This window comes from Myotis davidii, unplaced genomic scaffold (assembly GCF_000327345.1).
Source record: "Myotis davidii unplaced genomic scaffold, ASM32734v1 scaffold290, whole genome shotgun sequence".
NCBI lineage: Eukaryota > Metazoa > Chordata > Mammalia > Chiroptera > Vespertilionidae > Myotis > Myotis davidii.
The window spans coordinates 4,765,467-4,779,862 of NW_006285049.1; the positions used below are offsets into that span (position 1 = coordinate 4,765,467).

Sequence of the window (14,396 nt, forward strand, 5' to 3'; positions counted from 1 at the left end):
TTTATATAAACATAAGGATCATGTAGTGGTTATTATTGTATATAGGACATTTCTGGAAAATTTCTTTTTCTGCAAATAGTATGTAGAAAGGAAATGGAAAGTTCTCCATGAGTAGTTTCTGTATGTTAGCTACAAAATGGAACTTCAAAGAAAATCAATTATATTGGATAAACAGTGCAAATTATCTCAACTTTCAAATCAACATCTAAGATTTATATATGTATATATAATATATGTGTAATATATATTATATATGTGTGTGTACACACACAGACATGCACATATGTATGTTAGTATATTGAGAGATGGAAGCTTTTGATAAATGCTTTTCTTCCTTCTCATACAGAATGGGTTTGTGATGTGTAGACGGATGGTCTGTGACTGTGAGAATCCCACGGTTGATCTTTTTTGCTGCCCTGAATGTGACCCAAGGCTTAGCAGTCAGTGCCTCCATCAAAATGGGGAAACCTTGTACAACAGTGGGGACACCTGGATCCAGAATTGCCAACAGTGCCGCTGCTTGGTGAGTTCACTGCAAGAAGTCCAGGGAGAGTTTAGGCCCAGAATCTAAATAGGAAAGCAACCTTGCCCTCCCCAATCCACCAGGACACAGCACCTCGCCATAGTGTCAGCAGTTACAACAAGTGAGCCAGGTTAGGACGACAACCTATGCATCAGGACCTGAGAAGGATACTCTGGGGTAGACATGATGAACCATGTCGTGTATATTTCTAGAGAATATCCGAGCTCAAAAGAAGAAAAGACTCTCCCAGCTTCCTCGGTCTCACTCAGGGTGGACTTACTCAGGCTCCAGCATCTAGAACAGATACCTAATGGCATATAGTATGCACTCACTAAATACTTGTTATGAATACAACAGTGGCATCCATGAAGAAAATCATTTGTTTCCAAGTGGAACTTTTGTTAATTCATTTCTATCAGTCATACTGAGACTTTAAAAAATAAAAACAGAAAGAAATCACTTTTTTCCCTTCTAAAGATTGTTACTGTTGATGCTCTTTTTGTGGGCACCCAGTTTTAGACATAATATGGGTATATTATAAATACTTATTTGAATGTTAGAATTGAATGTCTGTATATATTTATGAAACTTCTACTGGAAATTATAGGTCAAAAAGAAAATCTAGACTTGATAAAGAAAATACCAGTCATTTTTTTTCATTTGCCCAATTTCTTCTTTCTTTCTAGTGGTGCAAATGAAAAAGGAAAATTTGGTCTATGTGTCTTTATGGAAGAAAGTTTCACAGATGCTACATTTAAAGTTATGGCTAGTTTTCTTTCTATTTGTGTGAGGATATTTTTAAGGTAGTGCTTTCTTTTTATACTTTCAACCCCAAAAAATCAATTGAGAGAACAAGGTCAGCTTCTGTGCCTGAAGGCTGCTTTCATCTCCAAAACCAGGAGATTCAGAATTATGGAGAAAATAGGAAACAGGTAGGAACTACATTTTAGAAAGACCCAATTCATACAACTTTCCCAGGTGGAAAAAAAATGACTAAAATCAGTTCCTAATTTGCCCCCCCCCCATACCTAGAAACATATAAACGAACAAGAAAAACTGTCATATTTCAGTTTATTTTCTCATAAATGGACAAAATTTTATTTTATGCAGAAGGGAATAAATGTGAAGTTAGGGGGGGAAATATCAAAAGAATTTTAAAAAGGATGGCATAGGCAACAAGTTTAATAAAAACCTTTTCCATAATAACTAGTTCTCCTTTTTCATGGGAAAATAGGGGCATGCAAATTTCATTGTTTTAAGAGAATGGTTCTTGGGTTTGTTTTATTGTTGTTCTTGTTTAATAGATGAAGGCCAGTTTAAAATTCAGCCTCAGAGTGCACGATGCTGGGCCTGGGAGGTCTGAGCATACATGTCCTCCAGGTCCATTGCGTGTGCAGTGAACACCATGCTCCCTCCCTCCTGCCTCTTCCCCTGCCCGTCTGTCCCTGCCCCTCCGCCCTGGCACCTCTGCTTTCCTTACAGCAAGGGGAAGTGGACTGCTGGCCCCTGCCTTGCCCAGAGGTGGAATGTGAATTCAGCGTGCTCCCGGAGGGTGAGTGCTGCCCGCGCTGTGTCACCGACCCCTGCCAGGCCGACACCATTCGCAATGACATCACCAAAACTTGCCTGGACGAGATGAATGTGGTGCGCTTCACTGGCTCCTCTTGGATCAAACATGGCACGGAGTGCACTCTCTGCCAGTGCAAGGTAAAGCCGTTCCATGCGGGGAGGGAGCTCTCTGCCAGCTACTCCCTGAGCTCAGAGATAGTAATGGCCTAACCTGGCCACGGGGACGTATTTCATATCCTATTTATTGTTCCCGGGGAGGTGGGAAGTGGTGATCAGCTTTGTTAGTTCCAAGGCTGAAGGTCATGTGCATCCTTCAAGAATATATGGTCATGGAGCAGGAAGCACAGAAAGAACAACCAGAACAGAAACGACCTACTTGCCCTAAAGTCTCTAACTGTACACATATTTAAAAAACAGACAACAACACAAAAAAACCCTACAACACCAAACTTCATGTTACTTCTTTCATAATAGAACACAATATTATTTTATTGATTTTCATCTGGTCCTTTTCTGAGGTTTGTAAGATGCACCAACCAAGTAGATATATATTGCATTTTCCAAAGTGGAAATCAATGAGGCAAAAATGGGCATAGTTCTTGGTTTGTGGTGACCAGTTACATTGAGCTGTTATTTTAAGATCTGTTATTTACCATATTTTATTCCTACAGTTGGACAAAAATCATTACAAATATTTTTCTTCTCATCATAAGGAAAGAGAGCATTGTGTGTCTTCATCAAGAACACACATGCAGAGAACGTAGACATAGTCTGTAGAGTGCATAGATAGAGACAAACTTGGAAGCATTCTTCTTTGATGATTGTAGAAACATTTGATTCAGAAGTCATTGTTCTTCATAGTCATAGTTTTGGAATGAACACTAAGACTAAGTAAAAAATCTGAAAGGCATAATAGCAACAAGAAAGCAAAGGTGTCCGAGTTTTCCTGGCATAGCACAGCCAGATATCTATAACCACTCTGGTTGTTTAAGTAACCATTTACATTTAAAAATAATTTTTCATAGAGCAATTTAATTCAGATTCACTTGGTACAAATTTTTCCTAAGTGGCCTGATGTAACAGGACAAAGAAATGTAAAATGCGTTAAGTCTGGAGAAATTATTGTCTATTTTAACCCCAAATTTCTAGCTCTTTCAATCACACAATTTGTCAATCAAGTAGTTTTTTGAGTGAACATTTAATGCTGTTTTCTGAAAGTACATTGGCAAATTTTACTACTGCTAAAAAGTTACTAATATATATATAATTATTATATATAAATATATATAACCATAGAGGGACAGTGATGGTAGGTCAAGGGACAGCCTTTCTCTCCTTTATCCATCCTATTTCTTGCCAGGTTTCACCATTGGCTGAACCCAATCAAAAGTCAGAGATCATGAGAATTTATTGATATGGTCCCTAAGGGTCGGATTTCAGGACCAAAGAAAATGAGTAAAAATATGGAAAGTGGATCTAGAGGAACAAACAAGATATGTGGTGTGATAGAGAATTAATAAATATTGCCAAAGAAATAGACAATGATGGAGATTACATAGTTTTATAGTTATAAAAAAAAGCTATGACAAAAATATAACAAGAGAAATATACGTTAAAAAAAACAAGCAAGTGCCAGATCAAACAATTTCACCAGCTATAAAAACAAAAAAAGATCAAATAATAATATATATGCAATGTAATATATATATATGTATATATATATATATATGAAATATGGGTACATTTAACAGTTCATATCTAGAAACTTAAGCATTAATGACCAATAGGGAAATACTTTCTGACATTAAATTACCAAATAAATTTGAGTCCCCTTATACTCTTAGTCTGTTAGATTATTGTTCTGAGCAGTGACAACAAAAATGTATACCGGATAAAGAAAGAAAAACACACAAATATGGCTCAGACAGATGCTTCCAATAAGAAAAATGCATTCAGGAATAGGCAGAAAAACAAAATGTTTTCTGGGGCAAAGAGCATGAATGAGCTTATCATTTATTGCTTTATAAACAACTACTAGGATTTTTTGGCTCATGGTAGGAATGTGTTCCAGAAAGTGTATTTTGGTATTAAACTCATTTTTGTCAGGTAAGTGCTGATTCTGAGAAGTTACTAATTCATGCTGTTTTCCTTTTCCCTTCTTATTAAATATGAGTTGTAAGCATCTGCTCAACTTTACCAAATTTATCCTGAATAGTTATTTTTATTATGTTTATGTTGTGTTCTTTAAAAAATAAAATCTATGTAAAACGGCTTCCAGATATTGTGCTGGAGGTGAGCATTCTTCATAATTTGGGGTTTTCAGAGCACCGTTTTTACTTACCTTTCTGTCCTACCCTTCTCTGGGTTATTCATTTTAGTCAATAAAAATGAATTGCGTGGGGTATTGTGCTAGCAGCAAGACTAAAATGATAAGCAAATACAGACACGATCATTCCTGGAAATTATTGCCTAGCTTTTTATTGTCTAGAGCTGTCTGTCTAATGCAGTAGTCAGTAGTTACATGTGGCCATGTAACTTAATTAAAATTAAATAAATTAAAATTCAATTTCTCAGTCAACTAGCCACATGTCAACCTCTTAAAAGCCACATGTGGCTAGTGGCTATCATATTAGATAGAACATATAGAGAACGTGTCTGTCAGCACGCAAACTTCCATTGGATAGGACAGGCCTAGAGGTGAATGCAGTGTCTGGAATCAGAGTAAACACTCAATAAATATTGACTGTTATTGGAATAAATAGACATTAATTAAGTCATGAAACAGAAAAAGACATTACAAACTGTAATGGATACTCTGAAGAAAAAGGGCACTGGGTTGAGAGGTTGTACAGCAGGTTAACCAGTTACTGCTTGAGGAAGTGACATTGGAGATCTGAGGAGTTAGGAGTTAGCTGGATGGAACGATTTTTAAAAAATCATTCCTTTTTTGTCTTCAAAGTTAATTTACTTAGGTTAAAAAAAATGTTTTCTCCACTCAGAAGTTTGATTTCTGAGTCAAAAATTAATTACTAAGGTTGCCTTTCCTAAATCTAAGAGATGCCCATCCTATGATGGGTCAGAGTGCTTTCAGGCAATTATACTTTTGAGCTCCAAACAAAAGAGAGCTGTATCATTGAGAAATGAGGAGAGAGGAGGGATTCGAGGGTCTTTCCCTCTAATAAATAAAACACTGAGCAGGACACTTTGGAAATGATAAACCAGGGGTGGGGGCGAGGGGGGGCACTTTTAACTTCTAGGGAGAATCTAGATGTAATACTGAAATAATTGAGATATTAGAAAAAAATAGAATTTTATAAGAATGATGCTCCTAACTTCCTAAATGTTGCCTTCATCTATCAAAACAGTAAACTTAAAGTTTTGAAGGTGGACCTCTGTACTAACATTGGAGTAGATAACTAGATCTGTCTATGAAAACAAATATCCCATAAATGGGCACCATTATAATGAAGACTTTAAGGGATGATCAGGAGAGCTTGGAAAACCAATAGAGAAAGAAAGGAGTATTCCATACATATTCGAATAACTGGACAACAGTTTGAGGAAAGTCATTTTATATGCTATTATGTTCTATATCAAAACAAATTCTGTGTGGAAAAAATATTGAATATTATTTCTTTCTAAACAAAGAAAATATGATTAAATATTTATCAACATTGTAGAAGGGAGATTCCTTTTCTAACTTCGACGTGATAAAATATACCTCAAAGAAAAGTTAGGGCTTCTGTAGATAAACAAAATTATCAAAAGAGAAAGTTAAAACTGGAGACTGGAAAAATATTTTTAGCAGATATGATTTCTTTATTGGCTTACAAACATAAAAATTAATAACACTTATTTTCCCATAAATAAATCAGCAATGGATGAATAAACAATTCATTAAAAAATAGAGATATTAAAAAAGAGGAAATCTTTTGACCTTTAAATAGTTGAAACAAATGTAAACTAAAATAATGAATCATTATTTTCCCATAAAAAATGTCACAGTGATTTCCAGTGCTGACAGAGATGTACTGGAATTATACTGCAATTGTAATTTTTAGGCACTGGTAGGGACATTGAAAAATATATGTCAACAACCCACACATACACCTCCTTGCCAGCTCCCTGTTCCCACACAAATATCTTTTGCCCTATTAATCCCAGTTTTGTGAATCAAATTTAAAGAAATAATCTAAAGTATGCAACAAGCTGTATGCATGAGAATATTCACCTCATAACATTATTTGTTATGTAGAATTAAGGAAGAATCCAAAATGTCCAATCAAAAAATGGTTAGCCCTAGCCATTTTGGTTCAGTGGTTAGAGCGTTGGCCTGTGGAGTGACAAGTGGCAGGATCAATTCCTGTCAAGGGGCATGTAAATCCACTGCAGGCTCAGTCTCGTCCCAGGTCAGGGAGTGGAAGGGAGGCAAACAATTGGTGTGTCTCACATCGATGTTTCTTTCTCTTACACTTATCTAAAAATGTCTTTAATTTTTGAAGATATTTTTACTAAATTTAGGCTTCAGAATTGACAGTATGTTCCAGCCACATTAAGGTTGCTTTCTGGTCTCCATGTTTTCTGATGAGGCTTCAGCTATCATTTGTATTTTTTCTGTGTGCAATACTTCCTTTTTATTTATTTATTATTTTATTTTGTTATTAAACTTATTGGGGTGACAGTGGTCAACATGATCATATCGGTTTCAGATGTGGGTTTCTCTGTTATAAGATCTGTATATTGTACCGTGTGCCCACTACCCAAAGTCACATCTTCTCCTGTCACCTTATATTAGGACCCCCTATTCTCCCCATCCCTTCCCTCTGGCAACCACCACACTGCTGTTTGTGTTCACGAATTTCACTTTTATCCCACATATGAGTGAAATCATCTGGTTCTTAGCTTTTTCCTGACTGAATTATTTCACTTAGCGTATTGTTCTCAAGATCCATTCACGTTGCTTCAAATGGAGCTATTTCATCCTTTCTTATGGTTGAGTAGTATTCCACTGTGTACATGTACCACATCTTCTTTATCCAGTCCTCTATCACAGGACAATTTGGTTGTGTCCGTGTTTTGTCCATCATGACCATGCTGCAATGCACATAGGAGTGCATATATCTTTGCAAATATATGCTTTTGAGTTTTCCAGGTATATACCCAGAAGAGATCATATGGTAGCTCTATTCTTAGTATTTTGAAGAATCGCCAGACTGTTTGCCATAGTGTGTACACCAGTCTGTATTCCCACCAGCAGTGAATGAGTGTCCCCCTTTTTTCCCACAACCTCTCCAACACTTGTTATTGCCCATCTTGTTGATAATGGCCCCTCTAACCAGTGTGAGGTGTTATCTCATTGTAGTTTTGATTTGCATTTCCCTGATTGCTAGTGAGGTTGAACATTTTTTCACATATCTATGGGCTGTTCGAATGTCTTGGGAGAGGTGTATTTTCAGGTCCTCAGCCCGCTTTTTGATTGAGTTGTTTGTTTGGTGTTGAATTTTATGAGTTCTTTATAGAGTTTGGAAATTACATATTTTGTCTTCCACATAGTTTCCCTTTTATTCTTCTGGGACTCTAACTACATATATGTTATATAGTTTAAGACTATCCTGAAGGTCACTGAGGGTCTATATTTATTTAGATATTTTTATCTTTGTTTTAGGGATTAGATAATTTCTATTGTTTTGTCTTCAAATTTTATGACTGTTCCTTTTGTCACCTATAACCTGTTAAATGCATCCAGTATTTCAGATATTTCACTTATTTCAGATATTGCACTGTAAAGTTTCAAAATGTCCATTTAATTATATTTAAAGTTTCATTTCTCTGCTAAGACTTACCGTGTGTGTGTGTTTTTTTTTTCATTATGACCATCTTTATAAGAGATATTTACAGTAGATACTTTCTGGTCTTTGTCTGCTAATTAGACCATCTGGATTATCTTTGAGTAATTTCTATTTACTACTTTTTCTCTTAATTAGGACTCACCTTTTCCTGTTTTCTTTACATGTCTAATAATTGCTGAGGTTTATTGGAAATCATGGATAATTTAGGATATAGAACTTAAGTTCTATTAGTTTCCTCCAAAGACTGTTTTTGTTCTAGCAAGTTGCACACTACTGGCCAGTCACCTTGCATTTAAGGAGGCTTGGATTGAGGCTGGTTAGGTGGATCTAATCCAGATTTACCCTTGTTCTAGGTTGAGTTTCTTAATCTTGAAACATTGTTTTGCTCCTAATCATGGCCCTTCTGGGCTTTTAATGAAAAGCCTGGCTTGTTTATCAATCAGCACCTGAAATTTCTGCTCAGATCTTTCAACTTTCAAGCTATGACTATTTTAGTCTTCTCTGTAATTCAAAACCAGACAAAGGTTTGAGGGAAGTTTATATTCTGATGTGCTTTTTTCTAGATATTTTCTCTTGAATTTCCGGACAGTCCAACAGCCCTAAAAATTGTTCTCTGGTATCTGGGGCTTATCAGATTGTACCTTTTTGAGTGAATCACAGTTATCTTAAGACACACAATCTAGGCAGTACCCTAAGGGGAAATGCCAAGTAAAAATGAATCTCACACAGTACAGTTCCCTTCTTTTAAAGATTGAAACCCTCTGTATCTGCCTGATGTTTGTCACTCTCCATTGCTTCAAATAGTTATTTTTATATTTTGTCTAGACTTTATAGTTATCTATCGGAGGGTTAGTCTTTTATAAGCAACTATGCCATTACTGAAACCAGGACCTCAATGGGATATTTTATGAAAATAATTACTATCCTTCGTGTATGAACTTGATGGGTGTCCAGTGATATGGTTTGTAGACTATCTTGTTACAACAGAACATGTTGATATGGAATAAGAAAAATATTCCTGGAAACTTTGAGAAAACATAAAGTCCCTTTCTAAAAGCATGTTCATGACAACCATAGCAATGGTTTCTTTTGTATAGGGTTCTAGTGCTCGTGTTACATACTCAATGGCAAAAGGCTCCAGAAAATCCCTGACTCAATGCTCAAAAGCCACACACTTTGAGAAACTGATATTCTCAGGCACTGGTACATCCCTCCTCTTATTGGGTCACTGGATTGGGAAAGGGCATGGGACCAAGTTTGGTCAAAAAGTCTCTTCCTCTGATATGATGACAAGGCTTCATAATGCCACTAGAGACTCAAGAGATGGCTGAGACTCTCTCGCTGTGAGAGTAAGAGCTCTGCTTAAGAACAGTTTATAATGGGAGAGGATGAGGTGAAATAGATAATCTCCTTGGATAAAGACTAGATTTTCCTCATTTGGTGTGCTTTAACAAAGCCTAAAATATCAAAATCTTTTCTACTTTTTATCTTACAGGAAAAGACACTTTTGATTTTATCATATTAAGGAATAATACATTTTCAGTGTTCTAAAGTCAATTCTTGAGAGAAAATATCGACTTGAGGATGAGTTTTAGAGTCAGACTAACCTGAATTTTTATTTCAGCTATACCATTTATTAGCTGTGTGACGTTGGATATGATACTTAAGCTTTCTAAACTTCAGTTTCTGAATCTAAAACATCTATTAATAGTGAACCTACTGGGAATGCTGCGAGGTTGGTAATGTGTTTAAAGTCCCTGGCAAAGTGTCCGACAGAGAGTGCGCTCACGCAGTAGAGGGATATTATCACCTTACAATTGTAGTGACAGTGTTAATCATCATTATTTGTTATAGCTAGTGGAGGAAAGTAAGGTGCAAGGAATTTAAAAAATAAGCTATAGTTCCATTGTGTATATGTACCACAATTTTTTTTTATCCACTTGTCTGTTTGTTGGCCATAAAAAAGAATAAAATCTCAACCATTTGGGATCACATGGATGGACCTAGAGTGTATCATGCTAAATGAAATAAGTCAGATAGAGAAAGACAGTTACCATATGATTTCACTTATATGTGGAATCTAAAAAACAAAATAAACAAATGAACAGAATAGAAACAGACTCATAGATACAGAGAACAAACTGATAGTTGCCTGATGGGAGGGGAGTGAGGGAGGCTGGGTGAAAAAGGTGAAGGGGTTTACAAGTACAAATTGAGATGTGAGAGTGATCTGGCTGCGACATCTGTCACCCCACTGATCGCCAGGGTTGATTCCGCTGATCTGGCTGGCTAGGCGGGTGTCCCCCTCCTCCCTCTCCAGTCCATGTGCGTCCCTCCCTAAGCTGCGTGCTCCATAGTCAAATAGGAGAAGACCTGTCTTCAGTCAAGGGTATACAAGTAGCTGTGCTCCCCTGCTAGAACCTCCAGACATGCTCTCAAAAGTACAAATTGGTGGATGCAAAATAGTCATGGTGCTGTAAAGTACAGCATACGGAATATAGTCATATTACTATTGTAATAACTATGCATGGTGTCAGATGGGTATGAGATTTATCAGGATGACTTAGGAAGTTATATAATGCCTAATCTCTGAGTTGTACACCTGAAACTAATATAATATTGTATGTCAACTGTAATTGGAAAAAAATTAAATAAAAAGAGTAAGATAGGATTTTTTTTTCTTTTTTGTAATATACTACATTATTTCAGTATTTTGTTATAAAAACTAATTAAGCATTTTGGTCCTTCCTTGCCTGCCCATTTTTCTAACTTCATTTCTACATCGTTTTCTTCACCAATTTAAAATTCTCACCCAGAGCTTTTTCAGTTTCTTAACTACACAGAACTCTTCACATCAACTGCATTCCCTGTGCTTTTGGCCTACCTTTTCACATAGCTGTCTTGAGGTCCTGGTTTAAATATCACTTATACAGAGAAGTCTTCCCCCATCATCCAATTTAGTAGCTAATCTTCAATACTCTCACGGCACCAGCTAGTTTGTTTCTTTTCTAGCACTGTTCATAATTTTTTATTGTATGCTTGCTGGTATTCAGTAGTTTTCTCCCCTCTCAGAAAACTAGAAGCCCTGCCCTGTGGAGGTAGTGAGCATGTCTGCTTTATTCTTCACTATATCTCGGGCTCTAGATAGCAATACCTATTTTGTGAATCCTATATAATAAAAGGCTAATATGCAAATCGACCGAACAGTGGAACGACTGGTTGCTACGACATGCACTGATCACCAGGGGGCAGACACTCAATGCAGGAGCTGCTAACTGGTGGTCAGTGCGCTGCCACAGCAGGAGCACTGCTCAGCCAGAAGCCAGGCTCACAGCTGGTGAGCACAGCAGCAGTGGCGGGAACATCTTCTGCTTCTGCTGCAGGTGGGCAGTAAGGACAAGAGGTCCCCGACTGCAAAAGCCCCAGACTGCAAGAGAGATGTTTTACTGTTGGCTTAGGCCTGATCCTCGGGGGGATTGGGCCTAAACCGGCAGGTGGACATCTCCTGAGGGGCCCCAGGCTGCGAGAGGGCACAGGCCAGGCTGAGGGGGACCCCCCCACACACACCAGTGAACAAATCTTGTGCACCGGGCCTCTAGTCTATATATATTAAAGGCTATTATGCAAATTGTCCCCTTGGTAGTTCGACCAGGAGACCAGGAGTTTGATAGCTTGCTATGATGTGCACTGACCACCAGGGGGCAGTGCAGAACAAAAGAAGTCCCTGGCCAGCAGCTGGAAGCTGGGAAGGAAGGCCCTTGCTGGGAGCTGGAAGACCCCGATTGGCCCTGATCGCCAGCCAGGCCGAGGGACCATATCCGTGCACAAATATCATGCACCGGGCCTCTAGTAAATAAATAAAAGGATGAATATGACCTAAGAGGATGCAATGGGGTAAATAAAGCTAGCCTATAATTTGCTACAAGTAACTGGACATAATTAGTTCTGTTACAGTACAGACATGAAAAGTGATTGGGCCACTGAACTTCTAGTGGTACAGAAATAATAAATAAACCATACAGTTATGTTTGTGTGTACCGATCAGTAAGTGTGAGCATTTACTAATGGCTTAAAAATTCATACTGTGCTTTCTCTCCCACCCCTTCCTCTTTTTTTTTTTTAGAATGGCCACATCTGTTGCTCAGTGGATCCACAGTGCCTTCAGGAACTGTGAAGTTAACTGTCTCATGGGAGATTGCTGTTCAAAGAACGTTCTTTAAAAAGACCAAAAAATAAAAATAAAATAAAAAGGTTAAACCTTAAAGTGGATGATTTGCGGGCAGCTAGGTGCAGCTTTGTTAATAGCTGAGTGAACTTTCAATTATGAAATCTGTGGAGCTTGAGAAAAATCACAAAAGGAAAATTCTTGGGGCAAAACTAGGTCAGAATTCTGTCTCTACTGTGTCTGACATCACCGTGTGGAAGAACGGGTGTGGAACACACACCACGACTTCATGAGCCCTGGATACACAGCCTGGACCTGGCAGAGCTCTGAAAGCCTCTAGTTTCACTGGTGCAGAAAATTTTTCTCTAGATCAGAATCTTCATGAATCAGTTAGGGTCCTCACTGTCTAAAAGAAAACGCCAGGCAGTGAATGAATTATATTTTCAGAAGCAAAGCAGAGAAGCTATAACGTGTTATGTACAGTATACACTCTGAAAAGCAACCTGACACAAGTTATTGTAATGATAAAAATAATGCACAGGCATGGTTACTTAATATTTTCTAACAGGAAAAGTCATTCCTATTTCCTTGTTTTAATGCACTTCATATTATTTGGTTGAATTTGTTCAGTATAAGCTCGTTCTTGTGCAAAAGTAAATAAATATTTCTCTTACCTTATCACGTGTCCAAGTGTCTTATTTAATGTGTTCCTTTTTCCCACGGATTCATTAGCATACAAATTGCTCTCTTGTTCTGCTGATGAAACTCCCACCATGCGATTTGCAAATTGAAAGGTGATTTTCACTGACTTATATGCCGGTGCCGGGGTGAGATGAATGCCTTTATTCTACCTCTCCAATCACCTTTTCTACCCTGCTCTGCCTCCTGGGGGCTTATCTGTCTAGACCAGTGGTTGGCAAACTGCGGCTCATGAGCCACATGCGGCTCTTTGGCCCCTTGAGTGTGGCTCTTCCACAAAATACTGACTTCTGCGCATGGGCCACGAAGTTTCAATTGCATTGGACGTGCGTGCCCCCACGTGGTATTTTGTGGAAGAGCCACACTCAAGGGGCCAAAGCCATGTGGCTCGCGAGCCGCAGTTTGCCGACCACGGGTCTAGACCATATGAATAGATTCTTTTGTCCTCTGGATTCTGGTTTGGTTTGACCAGTGAAGACCGCTGGCAGGATATCAGAAGGAGGTCAAGTCTGGGTATTTAGTCCACAGGCTGTCTTCTGGCCAGGTCACTCTCATGAGTAGGTGTGTCCCCTTACTGAAGGCTGCAGCCCCTGACAGGTGGCCCTCTGTTCAGCTGCCCTCTCTGGGGTCCCATCACTTCTATTTGCTTCCTGTGGCTTAGGGATAGGAATAACTCTGGCCATTTTCGTCCTTAGGAAATGCTCTATTTCTTGTTGGTTTCTTATTTTCTGTCACATCTTCACAAATGGTCCCTTTGTTAAACCCTGGTAAGTTGGCATGCTTGAGTCTGCCATCTGCTTCTTGCCAGGACTCTAACTGATACACACAGGAGGGGAGGAGTGGAGAGAAGAGGGTTGGGAAGGTCTTCAAGCACTTCAATATAAAAATGTAAAGAATCCCAATGTAAAGAAGAATTATTATATTATATGTTAAATTGTTGATGTACTAGAATCTCAGGAAGAAAGAAGTAAACTGGCTGATACCCAATATTGCCCTATTCATGTACTGCTCTAGAGTGAAAGGAAATAAAAATATTACCAAATTAAATTTTAGTTTCATACAGACTTTTTCTTTTTAAAATATATTTTTATTGATTTCAGAGAGGAAGGGAGAGGGAGAGAGAGAAACATTGGCTGCCTCCTGCACACCTCCAACTGGGGATGGAGCCCGACACCCAGGCATGTGCCCTGACCAGGATCGAACCGTGACCTCCTATTTCATAGTTTGACACTCAACCACTGAGCCACACCAGATGGGAGAGACTTTTTCTTTAAAGAAAAAAAATGAAAATGGATAGGATATGACAAACCCAAGCTATAGAAATGGTAAAGGACGTTTAACTATCCCTTCACCATTGCTATGGAAACAATCTGACATGAGCTGAGCTGAAGGATAATTTATAAACGTCTTAATACTTTGGCATGTATAATATTTATTGAATATGTGAATTCAAGTATCTCTCTATATTCCCTGAATTTATCATAAATGAATTTTTTCTTCAGCCTTTTTATATTTAAAATTTCAGCAGAGCATAAGGTTTATTTTTATTACCTGTTATTTTCTATGGTAAATAGCAATACTGTCCAAGAGG

General features: G+C 38.0%; 1 protein-coding gene across 1 annotated transcript in view; it reads left to right on the top strand.

Moving 5' to 3' along the window:
- The window catches only part of NELL2 (neural EGFL like 2), a 359,055-nt gene extending 346,271 nt beyond the window's left edge, over window positions 1-12,784 (top strand). Inside the window, 3 exon segments of the mRNA XM_006755529.2 lie at window positions 347-523; window positions 2,006-2,230; window positions 12,065-12,784. Of these exon segments, the coding sequence (XP_006755592.1) occupies window positions 347-523; window positions 2,006-2,230; window positions 12,065-12,115 (453 nt within the window). The 3' untranslated portion in view covers window positions 12,116-12,784.
- The last annotated feature ends 1,612 nt before the right edge of the window (window positions 12,785-14,396 follow it).